The sequence below is a fragment of the Gallus gallus genome, chromosome Z, assembly GCF_016699485.2.
Source record: "Gallus gallus isolate bGalGal1 chromosome Z, bGalGal1.mat.broiler.GRCg7b, whole genome shotgun sequence".
NCBI classification, from domain to species: domain Eukaryota; kingdom Metazoa; phylum Chordata; class Aves; order Galliformes; family Phasianidae; genus Gallus; species Gallus gallus.
Genome location: NC_052572.1, coordinates 66,321,758 through 66,339,113, shown reverse-complemented (window position 1 = coordinate 66,339,113; position 17,356 = coordinate 66,321,758). Strand labels below are relative to the sequence as shown.

The 17,356-nt window shown below is 41.2% G+C and overlaps 1 protein-coding gene across 9 annotated transcripts in view; it reads right to left on the bottom strand.

The window, feature by feature from the left end:
• The window catches only part of PALM2AKAP2 (PALM2-AKAP2 fusion), a 248,857-nt gene that overhangs the window by 184,046 nt on the left and 47,455 nt on the right, over positions 1-17,356 (bottom strand). For all 9 annotated transcript variants that reach the window (NM_001396576.1, NM_001396577.1, NM_001371548.2 and 6 more), the window contains exon 3: positions 8,378-8,508. In NM_001396576.1, the coding sequence (NP_001383505.1) occupies positions 8,378-8,508 (131 nt within the window). The remainder of the gene's footprint in view (positions 1-8,377; positions 8,509-17,356) is intronic.

Sequence of the window (17,356 nt, the reverse complement as noted above, 5' to 3'; positions counted from 1 at the left end):
GTGAGGTTCTACCCTCACTGAGTGAATAAGGAGGTGGTGATGTAAATGGACATGTCTTATTTAAACTCCTGCAGTTACACAGGTTAAGTCCAAGCCTTTGGAGAAGGGAATTACTGAAGGCCAAAGCCATAGGTGTGTCTTCCCTGGCCCTCTGTGCACATCTGTGAATATGTATGTCGTGTGGCCTTGCCATACACAGCGCATAAAAAGAGGTTTGGCAGAGCAAAAGCAACTTCTCCAATTTAAGGTGAACACAGACTAAATAATCACTGTGAAGCGCCAACACAAAATCAGCTGGGGCTGCTGCCTAACCCTGTGCCTGCTTGTTGTAAAGAACACTGCAGCTTTCTCATCTTTTTCATAATTGTTTGTTCATATGTAACCCTCATGCAAACATCCTTCTGATGCAGAACTAACTTGATTTTAGTATTTTCCAGATACTAAGTGCCTTACAGAGTTCCAACTAACTGTCTGGGAGGAGCTGTTGAGCTAAACTCCATATAAAGCCAACCATTTACCCAAGTCCAGAAAAGATAAACCTAACCATAGCAAGGAAAGAAATGGAGGCTAGTCTCTTTTGTTTTATTCAGGGAAACAATCCCATGTGACCTATGATAAAGATTTAATTCAGATATAAAGAAGTCAACAATTTCTACGTTTTATGCTGTTGTACAGTGTACTACTTCAGGAAACCCCTATCAGTTCCATTAGACTTAAAAGAAGCATGCAAATCTTAGATATCTTTGTACACAGGAGTGTGGTGATGCAATACATACAGTAAATAAATGAAGAGACTTCCCTATCTTAAAAACAGCATCACACAGACAGTCATTTGAAACTTTCAGCTTTGAAAGGCTAAAGCCAAAGAGACACCCAAATTTTTCACTTGATGTGTCTTCTGTAGGGTCTCATCTATTGTGGCAACAGAAACTCTGACTTGGGAACTTGAGGCTTCCATTCTACTGAATTATTGAAATTGCTCTTTTCTTGCTACGTCTTGTCAAGAGATTAGAACCCAAGAGACTGGCATGGAACTGTGTCAGAGGAGGGTTGGGGGGGGCAGGGAAAGGCTGTGCCTCAGAGGGCAGTGGGTACGGCACAGCTCCCCAGGGCAGCGGGCACGGCCCTGAGCTGCCGGAGCTCAGGGAGCATTTGGGCACTGCTCTTACATACAGGGTTTGGGTTTGCGTGGTTCTGTGTGGAGCTGGGGCTGGACTCAATAATCCTTGTAAGTACCTTCCAACTTGGAATATTCTATATTCCTATGACTTCAAGACATGGTTACTGTCCCTTTTACAAGGGACTGTAGCATGTGATCTACTGTTTTAGAAGTTTCAATACATGTAGAAATTAATGCTGATTAACAGTGTTAGTTTGACTAAAAAGGTTGTTCACAGAAAACTGCTTCTGTCCAGAGCAGACTTTAAGCCTAAATTTGATTTTCTTGAGGAACGTGTAGTTTAATCTATAACATACAGACATGGATGAAGTGCTAGAAACATATGAGGTGGAAATTCCTTGATATGCAGTGGTGGATGTTTGGAATTTTTTCTGCATCTTATCTTCTGCTAGACTGGACACATGGGTGTCTTTACTGAGGTCCATATTTGAGGAGAGCAGACATAGCTGGAGTGGTGTGAGTCTGTGCTCATACTGAACTGTCACTTTCTGTCCTCTTTATGAAAGGCACAGGCATCACTGAAAAATTACAAATTATCATCGCCTAGGAGTAGTATCACATCCTTACACGCACATTCAGGTAACCAGCACTTAAATGACTGTTACAGATTTGGCATGCCATTCTGCTATTTTAAGTATGAGCTGAGTTTCAGATTCAAAGCAATAAGCTGTGTTACTGTTTCTTTTTTCTTTTGAAATGTCACATCTGAATATGTTATACCACATGTAAAAACCTCAAGCCCTTTGCCACCCAGCAAGTCTTAATTTCTCTTCTGAGATCATCCTGCAAATTCTAAGGAAGTCTCTAATTCCACTGCAGAGTAGGTTCCTTCAGAAATCTGAGATTTTCATTTGTTGAGGTTTTTAGCCTGGCTTTGTTTCATTCTCTATTTTCCTAAGAAATGTATCAGATGTGAAAAGCATCCCAGCAAAAGTTTTATAGGTGGTGAAGGATGTGCTGTTTTGGAAACCATACTTCCTAGGAGTTACTAAAATGGGAATCTGTGCATCTTCAGCATACAAACTTTGATGTTGATCAGACTTGGTGGAGAACAAGATGTAAGGTGCGGGGACAAAAAGCTGCTACTCTGCAGAAAGCTTTATCTTCCCTCATAAGCAGAGCAAAATTTGAAGAGACTGCCTGGAGATGAAACATTTTCATTATTTCACTCTTGGGGAGCTCTCCAGTGCAACTGTTCATACAGGCAGTATGCAGAGGCAGACCAAAGGCCAGTTAACAAGCTGCATCTGGCATTTTACTTAAACCCCAAAATGCTGAATAAACAATGTTCTCCCTACAACTGAACTTTTACTTCAGCTACTATCGATGTGGAGGTTGCAAACATTCATGCTCACATGGACTGTGCACTGGGAGGCACACTGCTCTCTGCAGCAGCACACTATTCTGCAACTGCTCATATCTCCCTGGAGTCTGACTGCAGGGAAATCAATTAGACCTTTCCAAGAAGACCATTATGCCTCCTCATGTTCTGGCTTGCACCTCCAGCTCTCAGGAAGGTCTGAGCAGCTGGTTCTTTTGAAGGTCCCTCTTTTGAAGGTGTGCCCTCACGTCTGTCTAACACATGCTGTCTTTCTCTTTGCCACGAAAAGTCTATTAGCATCATTCTCAAGAGACATATAATTACAGCCACAGTTCCCAGGCTGCGGCATGCTCCCCCAAGGAAGCATGCATCCTAGGAAAAAGCAGGAAAGAAACCCTGCTCTCAGAAAGAAATGAAGGAATGGACACCAGAAGGAGATAAACTGGCAAAGCTGCAGCAGCGATTATAAGCTCAGCTGAACCCTATGCCTGTATGTGCTAGACTCCGCAGTAAGAAGGGATTTCAGTGCCAGTGTGAGATAAAGGCATGGTTCTGTGATACACTCAGAGTCTGTTAGTAACAAAGAATAACAGGTTGCCCATGGAGGCTGTGAATGCCCCCTCCCTTGAAGTGTTTAAGCCCAGGCCGGATGGGGCTTTGAGTCAGCCTGGTCTAGGGGGGAGCGTCCCTGCCTCTAGTAGGAGGGTTGGAACTAGATGATCTTAAAGGTCCCTCCAAACCCAAGCCGTTCTGTGATTCTAATAAATAAATTAAGGGAAAAAAAAAATCCTGCATCTCAAATAAAGGTTTTTCTTCACAGAGTCTAGCCTAGCCTCTCAGTTAATACTCATATTTGAGCATTCACCAAGGACTCCAGCATACAAAAGTAAGGAAAGAATAATTCTGCCAGTTTTGACAAGATTTGCTTCCATTTGGATAAGCTTCTGTCCTGATTTGGATCTATGTCTAGAAGCTGGTAAATCAGGCACAGTTTGAGTAACAGAGCATCAGAGAGCCATGCACTTTTGCTCAAGAGAGATGACTGTAATCACGCCAATCCTTGTGCTGCTCACTCTGCTGGTGTGAGTTCCTTGTCCCACAGTCTCTTCCACAGTCATTCTTCAGCTCAAGAGATCTTTAGATACTTCCCAAACAAGTATAGGAAAGAGCAGCACAGCAGCACTCTGAGATGTGAGCTGCTGGGCAGGTGGCAGTTTTAGCTTGTTTGTACCACTTGCCCACATTAGCAAGTTTCCAGCAACCAGTAAGCAAATGTTTGTCCCAGGAAAGAGTTTGTAACCAATGGACCAAAGCACAGACCTTCCTCTGGTACATTGGCATGTAGAAGCCCTACGAAGGGCTTCTCCTTCACAGAGGATCACAGAACAGAACCCTTCTCTTGGAGCTGGCATAGACATGGTTTTCCACCAGCATGCATGTGGGTGAAACACTCCACCAACACATAGGGTGTTTTCAAATGTTTGAAGCTGCATGTACAATACACTGGTTTACTGATGGTTTAGCTCTGTGAGTTTCCTTTTTCCAGGAGCATGACAGGTCCATTCCTGGTGCCTCAAACTGGTATCTGCTGTTAAATGAGGAGATACGTTCTTACAGAGAATTTCATGTTGGTGTGTTAGACAAAAGTTTTAGAACAATGAAAGCTCTACACCTTTTGTAGTAAACACAGGCCGCCAGCACATACTATAATGTAATCTAGTAAAACAAAATAGTTTTGGGAGCCTTTCAAATACTGTGAGGGAACAGCAGGCTGTGGGTGGGCTGCTCTGCTCTATGAATGCTGCCTGTTAATACCCAGATGTCGATTGCCAACTTTCCATTCACTGCTGCAAAATAACAGACTGTCATGCAGTAAAAATAGCCATGGGAGGTATGCAATACATTCCAGTGCCTGCTTCACCTACACCACATCATTGAGAACGTGTCTGTGTAAGTTCACTGGGCATCTATGTTACTGCTATCCCAAAAAGCAGGTTTTCTGCCTATAAACGAAAAAAAAAGTTTGAATGTGTTGCTCAAGGACCTGATTTAGTGAAGGGTTGTTAGGGTTAGGGCAGTACGGTTAGGTTGCAGTTGGACTTGATGATCCTTAAGGTCTTTTCCAACCTGAGCGATTCTATGATTCTATGGGGAAGAATTTATAAATTGTGAGGGTTCAGAGCACTGGAACAGGCTGCCCAGAGAGGTTGTGAAGTCTCCTTCCCTGGAGATATTCAGGACATGCCTGGGCACTTTCCTGTGTGACCTACTGCAACAAGTCTGCTTTAGCAGAGGGTTGGACTGCAGAACCTCCAGAGGTCCTTCCAATCCCCATTTGTGTGATTCAGTAATTCTGTGATGAAAGGAAGGGAAAGTGGTTCTTGCTCATTTGTTGCTCCTTTGGTAGCATTTATTCAAAATCTAATGCAACTGCAGAAAGCAGAAGATAACTTTCTCACTGTGCAACAATGGAAAGAAACACAGAACTGTCTGCTTTCCTCTTGCACTGACCCAGGTTCTTTGTGAGAACAAGGAAAACTAAAACTAGTTTCAAAAGTTCTCTGTGACTCAGAACAGTTTATGCCAATAGATATTTCAAGTATATGTCCGGCTCTGATCTGCCATTTGTATAACAGTACCTCCTATCTTCCAGCCAGGTTTCATGCACTTGATGCTGCAGTAATGCCTTTCCCCTTACCTTCCATTTAAGACTCAATCAATGTTGAATAAGAATCTAGTTTTCCTGTTAAGTCCACTAGTGATACCACTCGAAAAACAATAAAAAAAGAAAGCTAGACAGAATACCAACATTTTTTCATGAGGCATCACAAGTCTTACTCTGATGACTCAAGTTGGACAAGCATGAGTTCCAGGAGTCCAGGAAAAAACTTGCTTCAACTCCGCTTATTCTTCTATTCTCACTTTGAATTCTTGGATGCAAATACTGCTCCTAGTGTCCATATGCTTCAAAATTCTAAAGGTAAAGAGCTAATCATAACTATCAAAGAATCGTTGTCCTGTGTTCCTGTGACTACATCTTCACCTTTCACTTTTGAACTTGTACCTTCATCTTGCACTTTTGTATACACTTGTAGGTAATTATCAGCATAACTGCATGATATAATTTCATTATTTGCATTGAGTTCTTTACTGTGGGCTATTCTGCTTTATTTCTGTTTTTATGGTGCTGGCATTTTTTCTGTCACTTGTTACGAAGAAATGCTGAATAACGGAGACATTCTTCCAAACACTTTAACAGATGAGGAAGCTCCTTAAATCATTATACTTACTTGTGTAAGTTTACTCATATGTGCATATCCTTGCAGGCTCCAAGCTGAAGTATGTGTTTTTTCATATAATGGTAACAGGGAAGTCTAATAAACAAACAGCAGTCTGTACATTCATACATTTTCGCTGCCCCAGTTAAAATTAAACAGCTACCAAACAGAGGAGAACTGGCTACATTAGCTTAAGACTAAACATTAAAAGCACGTGTATATTCAACAGATCTTTTTTTTTTAGTATGCAAGTCACATAAAATGAGCCAGAAAAAGCAATACTGAACTGAAGCATCCCTGCTGTGTTCAAGGCCTTCAAGTCCATATACAAATCCATAGCCAGTTCTGTTGTTGTCCTAAGGTAGAGATATTTGGTACTTCCAGATAACTCAGTCCTACATAGGTCTGTGTCCTCATTGCTGAATGTTACTCTGGCCTCAAACACTATCTCATTCAGTTTTCTACTCTAAGTATTGCAGCTCACTCAGCTTAGCATACCTACTGCTTATGGTTTATCATATAAAGATTGATATTTCTCTTGTGCCATTGATGTTCGTGTAACAAACTCAGAAGTGTGAGAAAGGTAGCTTCCTGAGCACTTCCGCATAATCAGGGGAAATTGTGCTCTCTGAGATTAGGATGGGTTCTCTCCTGCAAGAGGAAGGGGGTGGCTGCAAGTTCCCCCTTGTTAAAGCAGGACATGGTTGCTGGTTACCAGAAGAGGATGGACATTGGCTTCAATGAGAAAGCTTCATGCTGCTCTTAGAAAATGTGCAAAAACTTTGCATGTTTTCCAAAAGAGACAAACCGTAAATGTGGCATGCAAGAAGCAAGCAAATGCTTTCAGGATGGTTCATTCTGCTTCAGCCCTCCAGATAACATACCTGACATCTTCTTACATCTCCTACTGGCCTTTTCTTTCTCAGCCTATCTTGATGGTCTCTGTTTTGAAGGGTCATGTTGTCACATGTAAACCGGAATTAAATTAATGACTTGAATCTCTACTGTCCTATCTCTAAAGTTCAGGTGTAGTACTGCGTTATCAAAATCAATAGATTTTACTTTCTTTGGAGTCCCCTTGAAAAGATGCCAGTGTATTTCAGCTTGCTAGCAAGGCTGTCAAACAAATGTCCTTTCAAATTAGTGGTAGCATGCTGACCTGTCACTTGTGACCACAGCTGAAGAGAGCTCCATTACATCCAAATATTTAATGATTTTATTTCATGGTTGTAATTAAAGAATATAAAAACACAAACCAAAGGGACAAGAGTTTTGCTTGACTTACTTCCCATTCTTTCAATTAATGAAGTAAAGCTTACAAGCACACAAGTCTCATTGCCTTCAGTGGTGGTATTCATACAGCTGAAATTAAGTTCATGCTGCAGCATTTCGTTGGATGGGGTCAGAGCACTTAGCACTTTGAAGCATTCACCACTAGATTAAATATGTATTATGCTACTTACTTTTGAACTTCAGTCCATGTATTCTCCCAATCTACTGCATTAATTTATGGAGTAAAGGATCAGGCAGTGCATGAAACTTAAAAAAAACCCTCTCTTGCCTTATGTTACCACAGATATGAAAGAATGATGCACATGCTCAGTTTAAATTAATATTAATAACAGGCGAGAGACTAGTAATATGAGTCAATTCTCACAGTCGTGATAATCCATTACTTTCACAGTGTCATACAAACTCAGAGTGGATCTGCTTGTGTATATTCCTAGAGAAACATCTGCAGGAATTTCTCCAAGAAATTTCACAAGGAACTTGGCATAAGCAAACAAAATTGACCAGACTTGAGTCTAATGCTTCAACCTTCGGACTGCTGGTCTAATTTTCTTTTTTTCCTCACCTACATGTTTCAGCTGGTATATTTGTAGAATCTGTAGCACCAAATCTGACCAACTTTCTACCAGTATGCTGCTAGCTGAAAAAAACTCTAAATTCACACAGCCTAACTGGCAGAAGGAGCAGTCCTGGAATTTGTTTTGTGAGGGATAAGACCATTTTCCTTAAGAGCTTTACAATCCATTGTTTGGAGTAAAACAGAGGGAAACACACACACACACATTAAAAGAGAACAAGCATTAATTTAGAGTGCAAGGGTGAACTGATAAAAGGAAGAAATTCTAAAGCCCAGACCTTGGTTAGGAAAATTGCAGATATTTGATCTGATGATGGTATCTGCTGTTGCATTCTGAAAAGTCATTAGCACAAAAGAAAAGTGAGTGCAAAAGGCTGCCACCACTCATTGAAGTCCTTTTGGCTGTAGGAGGTGTAAAGCAATGGAGAATCTCACAAGTGTGGACTCAGTCATACAACTGCATCTGAAAGGGGAACTCAGCCTTCTTTTTAGCTCCCTCATGAAAAAAATCTGAGTCCATTCAACACAGATACTCCTGTAACTCTAGTTCGCCAACCATGGAAGTCTGGGAGAATACATTTTGGGCTGTATGTTTGCCTGTCTCTTACAGCCTCCCTAGGCAGATGTTGTTAGCTGCCACCAGAGGTGGGGATGGAGGCATGAGTTAGGGATATTTCTAGCATTAACTGGAGTGACAATTCTTCTGCAAAACAAAGGGAAACTGTCTCTACCTGTGTATATTTTCTTCCAGCTTTTTCACCTTCAGCTCATCCTCTTCTGACTGCTTCCTTCTGGCTTCTTCTTCTTCTGCAGAGCCAGCAGGAATTCCCTGCAGCAGCCATTTTTCCCGAAGAGCTTTTGACTATCAGGAAAAAAAACAAAAACTTTAGCAACAGACAGGAAAAAGACTATCTTAAGACTGAGAAGGAGCTATGCATCTGAATGTTAGATTGCTCCCATTGAATTACAAACAAGCAACTACTTTGAGCAGTGAATTCTGGGGAGTCTTATAGATGCTTATACAAATTTAGTAGTATTGGTTTTATAGTATATATTGTGTTTACCTTAATTTTAAATTATTTTTTGTTCCTAAAAGAGACAAGAGTTTAATCCACCCAAATAAGCCAGTTCTGCAAGAACTTAAGTCTTTGACACGAAAACGTTAGATCTCTCACAAATGATAAAACATGCACTGGAAGGACTAAACTCATAAGCATCTTAGAGCTTAAAAATAAAATAAAATAAATAAAAAGTGATATGTTCTAAGTGTAGTGCATTTCATGAAAGATAAAATCACTACTAAATTAATCAAATGTTTTTGTTTTTTTTTAATTTATGTGATAGATCTCTGTATATTTACTGACACACATACAGACGCACAACATGTAAATCTATATATTCAAGCAAGCACAGACATTATCTCTCAGCCAAAAACTGATTAAAACAAACAAATACAGGTCTTTCAGAAACAGCATGTATACAAGGATGCAACACTGCAACAGAAAAAAGCGATAACTTGTACCCTGGAAAAGAATTATGGGCAGTTTTGCTGTGTTTTTCTATGCCAAAAATGTGGCAACAACCTCTCCTAGCCACTGTGTGGTCCAGCTGTGGCTCACCCCCAGGAAGATTAGCCATGGAGATGCACTGCTGCCAAGCAATCCTTTCAGCAGCCCATCAGCCTGCATGTCTTGGCCAAATCCATCCCAGGGGATGCTGACAGGACATGGCCTCACGGGGCTCACTCGCTGAAAGAAAAATCAACAGCCCAAAGCCATGCTGGGCTTTGGGACTTGGCAAGAGGGGAATGGAGAGGTGGAAACATTGGTCAGCCAGGGAACTGACAGGCTAACCCTTGCCTTGGCCAGAGAGGGGAGCCTTGATTCTGAATTTCCAAAGTGGTTGGAAATGCTTGTTCAGGAGGCATGTGAAAGTGTGCATCCTCTCCAGAGAAGCCTAAAAAAAAATCATCAGTTCAGAGAATTCAAATTTTAGAAGCTGCTTGAATGTACACTGTCAGTATTTTCAATGAGGTATTTGTAGCTGGAAGAGAATCTGATTTTTCCAAACTACGTACAAAGAGAATACACTCACCACAAAAAGTAGGCTTCAAACGCAGCCCAGAATAGAAAGCTTTTTGACATGAGAGACTGAGCTTAGTTAGTTCTTCGGTGTATATATAGACACAGTATCTATGCACAAGCTATTCTTGTCTCTGCATGGCCTATTTGACATCAAGCAATTACATTTTATTAAGGCAGCAGACACAGAGCAAAACAAAAGATGAGTGGATATGTCTCAGTTTTACTCATAGTTGCTGTGGCCTCTGAGGTGTTCATAAAAAATTAAGGACGTTTACCTTCAGCCCACAGCTTCTGCATTTCATTAGTCCTTTTGCTGTCAATATCACCTACTAGTGCTTCCAAATATCACTTGTGGGCTGGTAGTAAGATTTCTTGGTGTGCCCTTTGCTTGAAGCCACAAGACTGCTGACCCGGAGGAGCTCATCATCTCCTCCAGCCCAATGACACTACTGAATTGACCCCCAGACATACAGAAAAATAGAGTACAATAGTCAAAGAGGAATTTGCAAGTCATGACTTCATATCTTTTGGGTGCTATGTATTTAAATACTTGTGCTTACATCTTTCACATTTAAGAGGTCTTTGCATCACAGCTCAGAGGGGTACCTTCTGCAGTACATCCAGTCCATACCAGTATGAAAGCTGATCACACATTAGAAATAATATGTCTTTTCTTTAAAATGGAGTGCAGCATGTAGAAATGTGTTGCTGCATGTATCTTTTGCATGCAGATGCAGAAATGTGTTGCTGCATGTATTGTACCCAGCTGTGGCCTCAAATCTGAAACTCTGTGTGATGCTCTGCTGGAGAAAAGCTCCATATTCTAATGATCAAACTCTGAAAACGAAGGCAGCCTTCTCTGTTTTAAACCCCTCGTAGATATGGCTCCAGAAGTCCTAAAAAGGCCCTTGGTAAAGTGCTGTTTGGACATTTAGCTGTTCGGACATCAAGAGACATTTAGCTTCCAGTCACTCCTCATTTACTATAGGAGGATAGATAAAATTCAGGCTTTTTTCAGTATGCTTTTACAGAATTTGTATAATGTTAGGCAGGAGAAGCCAGTCTCTTCAGTACAAACACTGTGCACCAAGACAGATATTTTCTGTGGATTTCCTTTTGGCCTTTGTTTATGTGAAACATATGAGCTACAAACTCACATGATTTCTTTCTCCCAGAAGCCTCTTTTTTTTTTTTTTTTTGACCTATTAATAGCATGTATTTGAAACTGGAAAGCATCAATGGGATTTTTTAAAGACATATTTAGAGACAAGAATCCTGTGATCTACTGAAGATCCACCCTCTTGGGTGAAATGTCAGCATATTTTATCTAAACCAGAAAAACTGTTAGCTTTGATGTTTTTGGCTCCCCTTTGTAAGGTGAAAATGAAGGCAATCATTAAATACTATGCCGAAGAATCCAGACAAGAAGACTCTGTGAAATGGAAACATTTATGAGGACTACTTCCTAAAATTCAGCAAATCTGTCTGCCAATATGTTGAGGTTACATGCATTTGTACACCCACTGCAAACACAACAGGCAAACATGCAGTCACACATCGGGGGACAGCTTTGCTGGCTGTGGGACCTATTCTCCTCTGCCAGATCCTTGACATGGCACTCAGGCAGTAGACTGAACTGGAAAAATCTCTCACCTCCTTCAAGCAAACATTTTCCAGGCCATTTTCATGAGAAACCTGGAAGGAAGGCTTTGACATATCTGAAGTGACCAAGAGAAAATAGCAGAAGAGGGATGTGGTGGTACAGTTGTGCAGGATGCTTTGACACAGCTCCTGTGTACCAAACAGTCCTGTGAGGCAGTCAGCATAGAGGCTGGTTTGCCAGATGCAGGACAGAGCCAGATGTGGTCGGAAACAAAAGATGTTTCACTGCCATCCATCCTTCACAGCCATGAAATCTGGATTACGTATCTTCTAAAATTCCTGCAAAACTTACCCCAGAAAAAAGAAACGTTCCCCTGATCTCCTAAACAGCGAACATTAGTGTGAGAACGGAGCCTGAAGTCAGCTTGCCACCTGAGTTACCTCCAGTTAGCAACATTGTGTTAAAAATGCTATACTTTATGAACAGTCTGTAGTTAAAGCAGTCACATGCTAGTATTGCAGCATTGCTCTTCCATCGTTACCTGATACATGCCTTAACTCTCTACTGCATCTTGGAACTTCTCTATGCACCAGTGTTATGCTGTATAGTTAGACATTGCTGAAAGGGCAGAGCACTGCAAGAGCGGGCAGTTGTACCACTGTAAATATACAGGCATTTGTACAGCTCATTTCAATAATGGAATGTAAATGTGCTCTACCATTAGAAAACAACATTTCACTGGTACAGAAATCAGCTATGCTATGTACAGTTTGGTACAACTATTCCTTCGTTTACTGAGAGAGTACAATTTCTTCAGGGCTAAATCCTTCAGCAAAAATTAAATCATGCCATTAAAAAGGCTCTCTGCTACTGAAGTGGAAAGGGCACTGGGACTGCACTGCACTAGGTCACCGCAGCTCTCAGGTGATTTGGTTTCTCTGCACACAGGGAGATGGCAGAGATGCCCAGCAGCTCCGTGTTTATTTCGAAAGCAGAGGAAAGCAGAGCAAATTTTCCACACTGTGCTATAAGAAAAAAAAGTAAACAGGTCAAAATTCTGTGAACCAGTTGTGGTGCAGGCAGAAATAAGTCAGTAGATGTTGGAGAGAACAGAAAGAAGCTGTTGCCAATGTTGGAATACAGGAGACACAGTGACAGCCACAAATGCAGTGCTCAGCTCCCTTATGTGCTATAAATTCTAGTTTCATACTTCAGGACAGTAAAACCCAAGGGCTTTAAGTTGTTTACATTTAGCACTGTCAAGGAAATAAAGCATAACCCCTTCAATGAACGCAGTGGAATTGCTGTTCTGAAAAAAGAATGTCTTTACTTTCAATGTCACATTTTACTTTAATATTGCATAAAACTATTGGGAGACAGTTTATCATAACAAGTAAATCCTTTTATCCTCACTTCCATTCACTGATATGCCACCAAAGGACCTTAAGAGCCACCTGTGGATTGCCCCAGCTGGTGATTAATTCATCCCATCAGTCTTGATGATTTTGGACCTCCTTTGATAAACATTGTTCATAAAGAAAAACACATATCTAGTCCCACACAAATGCAGTGCGTTCACCTGATGCCCAGAGGCATCTGCCAGTCTTCCATTTGACTCTCTATGATAATACAAAGACAGCTGATGCTGTGCTGCTACATTTTGAGGTCTTTTTCTTTTCTCTCTCTCCTTTTTATATTTCTTATTTACAAATGGTTATAGGAGCAATCACTACTGCCTCTCCTTGAGAGAAGTGCTTGCTGAAGTGACGTGCTCCTGTGGCAGCTCAGTAGATTTTCAAGGAAGCTGATAATCTCAAAAAGAAGCAAAGGTCAGAAGTTGACCGAAGATAGCCTCCTCCAGTAAAATATGCCTAATCTTGAGAAACACTGTCAGATTTGGATGATTCAGAATACTGATGTTCCGTGCTGCAGAACAGGGACAATAATGATCCCTGGTGTAATTCTACTGAAATCAGTGCTACATCAAAGAAAATATTACTGAAATCTTTGCCAAACTGAAATGCTGCCAAAAATGTTTGGGTTTTGATGTTTGAAGATCACTAAGCATTAACGACACAGTGCCGGGAATGAAGTGATTTCTCCCTTGCATGGATTCAGTTTTTCTACTCTAACAAAACATGGATGCAGGGGTCTGGTTCCTTGTATTTTCAAATCTGTGTGTATCTCATTGTCTAGTGAAAGACAATGAAACAAACCTCCCCCTCCATCTGGCATGGAGGTATTTGTCCTGAATTTTAAAAAAGCATTGCAAACTGTGTTTCTGAGTGACGCTGTATTTTTTTCACTTCTTGGTAGCTGAACTGATGTCCAGACTGATGAAGAATTTCCATACATGGTGTTTCAGCAAAAGAGAATCTGTTTGCAATATAGAGATGAGACATGGTCTTCAGCTTTGCTGTGAGATGGATGCATCCTTACATGTTGTGACTGGAACAGAACAGGGAGCAGTTTCCAACTCACACTATGCTTAGCTGCTAAAAATTCTGTTGCCTTTCCCATCATCTGAGATGCTTGTTATGACCCAAGGAACTTGTCTGCTTAGCACAGTGGTATTATAGAAATGTCGTCCAGGTTAAGGAATGAAGCCATGCTGAAAAACTTGTCAGCTTGATCACAGTCTTGACCTCAGCCAGAATGTCACAGCTAGGATAGGTATAATTCAATAAAAAAGTGCTAGTTGGTGGAGCTTAGCCAGCTCAATAAGAAATACTGTATCCATAAATAGATTTAATATTCCATGTAGAGTTCAAGATTTTACTAACCAAAAATTCCTATGAAATATTTTTAGGAATTGTTGTCTCAATAAATATTTTTTGAGAAACACACATTCAGACCAAGAGTCACAGATGTTTTCCAGCAGTCAGTTAATGTGCATTCAGAAGGTGCTGTGCCACTGTAGTGTCCACCCTGCTTCTGCCTTGGTGAGAGGCACAGCAATCTGTCGAAAAGCTGTGCCTGGAGCATGCTGCTGGATGAGTGAAAATGTGTGATTGCCATGACTAGGATAAGCACTACCTGGAATCACTGTAGCTGGAAGATATTGAGGAGATAATCTTCTGCCTTCAGTTGTTTGCAACTGCTAGTGCATTTGATAGCCTTTCAGCTCCTCTGAGTCTTTATTTGTTTCCCTTTCTCAAAGCAGCACTGTGGGCAGGAGGGCTTTGCGTAGATCAACATGGCTGCAGGAGTGGGTGGGAAATGTGTAAGACGCCTTGACTGGCTTGTGCTCACTTGAATGGGCTAGAGCTCAGCCAGTGACACTGGTAGCGTATGGGGATCACACTTGCTGTGGCATGGGGAAGGCACATCTCATAGGCAGTCAGAGGGATGGGTGTGCCCGTAACTGTGGCTCCCTCATGGAGGTCGTATGCTCTGTCTGTTTAAAAACTCTCAGGAACAGAAAATGAAGCAGTACAGATTGAGGTCCAATTAGGCACTCCTTGGAAAGAAAAGGAGCCAATTGTTTTACGTTCCCAGTGTAAGCTTCCCATCCATTAGCAAGATCACCAGTGTAAATATTTTGTGTGTTTTGCTTTTAAATTGCTCAGGTCACATATTTTATTTAACTGTGTAAACCAAGCAGACAGTTGTTTCCATACAAAGAGGAAGAAGAAGAAATAAAACCCAAGCTCCTTCAGCTGAAAGGAAACCCACCACAGTAAGAGATGTTGTCGAGACTGCATGAATGAATGCACTGAAAAGTTTGTGTCTCTTCTGCTCAGGTCACTCATCACCTACAGAGCCCAAGGCTGTAAGGGTTTGCATCATAGCCATGGAGTGATACAAGCAACATTTTTTAATATTCATTAAAGGCTTCAGATGTTGGTGAAACATGGGTGGAACATGTGTTCTTTCCTACATATACATATTTTTCATATGTCTGGGCTACCTAGAAGCTCTTCTTGAAGTAGCAAGTGAAATTAATCACAGTGATACCTAAGCTGGACAGCTGGGATTTATTTTTCAGTGCCTTTGGGAAGTCTGCTTAAGTTTTCAGACTTCTTCAAAGTCGGATGATAATGATAACTCTGCCCAATTATTCCACACTTTACTCAGGCATGAGTGAGCTGAACTGTCCCTGTAGGCACAGCATGAAGACACATACTACTGAAGTGATATCAAAATGAGGGCACATGCAGTCCCAGGATGGTGGCTCGACCTCAAAATGAATGGCTCGGGGAGGTCATGAGATCTCCATCCTGGACAAGAGTCCAAATGTAATGGGATGGGAGCAACCTGATCCTTCTGGTGAGGGTACATGGAGACCTCTAGGGTACTCTCACACATAAATCACTGTACCACTGTGTGAGAATTTCCTTATTTCCCAGGGAATTTTGGAGCCAGAGTAAGAAGTTGTCTTAAGCTAGACCAGGGACACTGGACATGGTGCTCTTGCATGGAAATTGAATAAGAACCTCTTTTGCAAACATACTCATAAAAAGATTTTGATCACATTTTTACCTCCTAGTGTCATAAATTTAGGTGTGCTTTGGTTTTCTCTATAAGTACTCATTCAGTGTTTTCAAAGGAAACAAAGAATGGTTTTGAGAGAAAATAGAATAAAATATAAAATAATAAAATAAGCAAACAAGAAAAATAAAAACCAACAAACCAAATTAACTTATTATGGAATGGTTCACAAACTGAGAATTTGAAAACTGGCAATCCTCTTTCCCCAAAACAAATAGTCTTTGCCACTTGTCATCGCTACCACACTGCTACTGTCATCTTTACTATTATCTTCTGAAAGAATAGTTACCTCTCTGTACTCAATCTGTCCTTGGCTTCAGTTTACCATTCCTTCCAACATACACTAGCAGTCAAAAGAGAGAAAAAGAAAAGCCGTTTTTTAGGTCTCCTTTATTTTTTTCTCTCATCTTAAGAGTTCTTACATTTGTTGTTTTAGAAAGCTGAATTTGGGTCATGTGAATTCATTCTTGAGTGCCTATCAGTCCATTAGGAAAAGCTGGCATTGAAGCAAGATGTAAACATCCTCGAGCTACTTTTGATACAGTATGGCTGAAATGAAAACTGCTGGCGTGGCTGTGACCTGCTCTGAGGACACTGCTCCTGATGGAAACTTGAGTGCCAGTGTGGTGACCGTATGGGGATACATCCAGAATATCTGGATCTGTGGCCATCCCAGAATAACTTCGTCACTCTGAAGTGCATCTCAACCAATCATTAATTTTTCCTAAATAAATGTGTTCCTAGAGGGATATACTGGCAAAAATACCATATATTCAGCTATGTGGCAGTGACACGCAAGAAAGAGAGAAAAGTGAGCACAAGCACTAATGCTTTCACGGTTTTATTGTTGGCAACTTGTGCAGTTTGTCTGCACAAACTGGTTAAAAGATTTTATTTGAGGATGATAATGTTGCTTTCTGATTTCTTGAGAAGAAAACAGGGATTTTTGAAATCCCTTCTTTCCCAAAACTACTTCTCTGCAAGGATATCCTGCAGCTTAATTCCCTGTGAGCAATCCAGAAATAGCGAGTGCCCCAGCTCCATAGGCTACACAGTCCTATTCCTCCTTCCTTTTTCGGCTAATGAATCTGGATTTCTTTTCTGGATGATAAAAGAGACACACAGAGTCAGTGTCTCTCTTCTCAGCTGGAATTCTCGTGGGAAGTGAGCTCTCCAGGGAAGGAACCGTGCCAGCAGAAAGATGCTGATGCACAGAAGGGGCTGAACAAGGATCTCCTATGCTCTGGAAATGGAGGTTTCTCTCTGAATTAGTTCGCAGTCTCTCTATGCTCCAGAAACATGGTTGGAAAATGGAGCTGGCAGATACTTCCAGCCTCACAGAGGTGCGGTGGGCTCCAGCATGTTAAATAAAGAGGGTCAGCCCAAGACTACCATAGCACATTGCATACCAAAACGGGTGCTCAGCTACTGGTAAGAACAGGTCTGCAGGTTATTGCACTTACCCTGTAAAGAACAGAGTCTGTTGATGGCACCACCAAACATTATTTTGCTTGGCTGAGGTAGTATTCAGT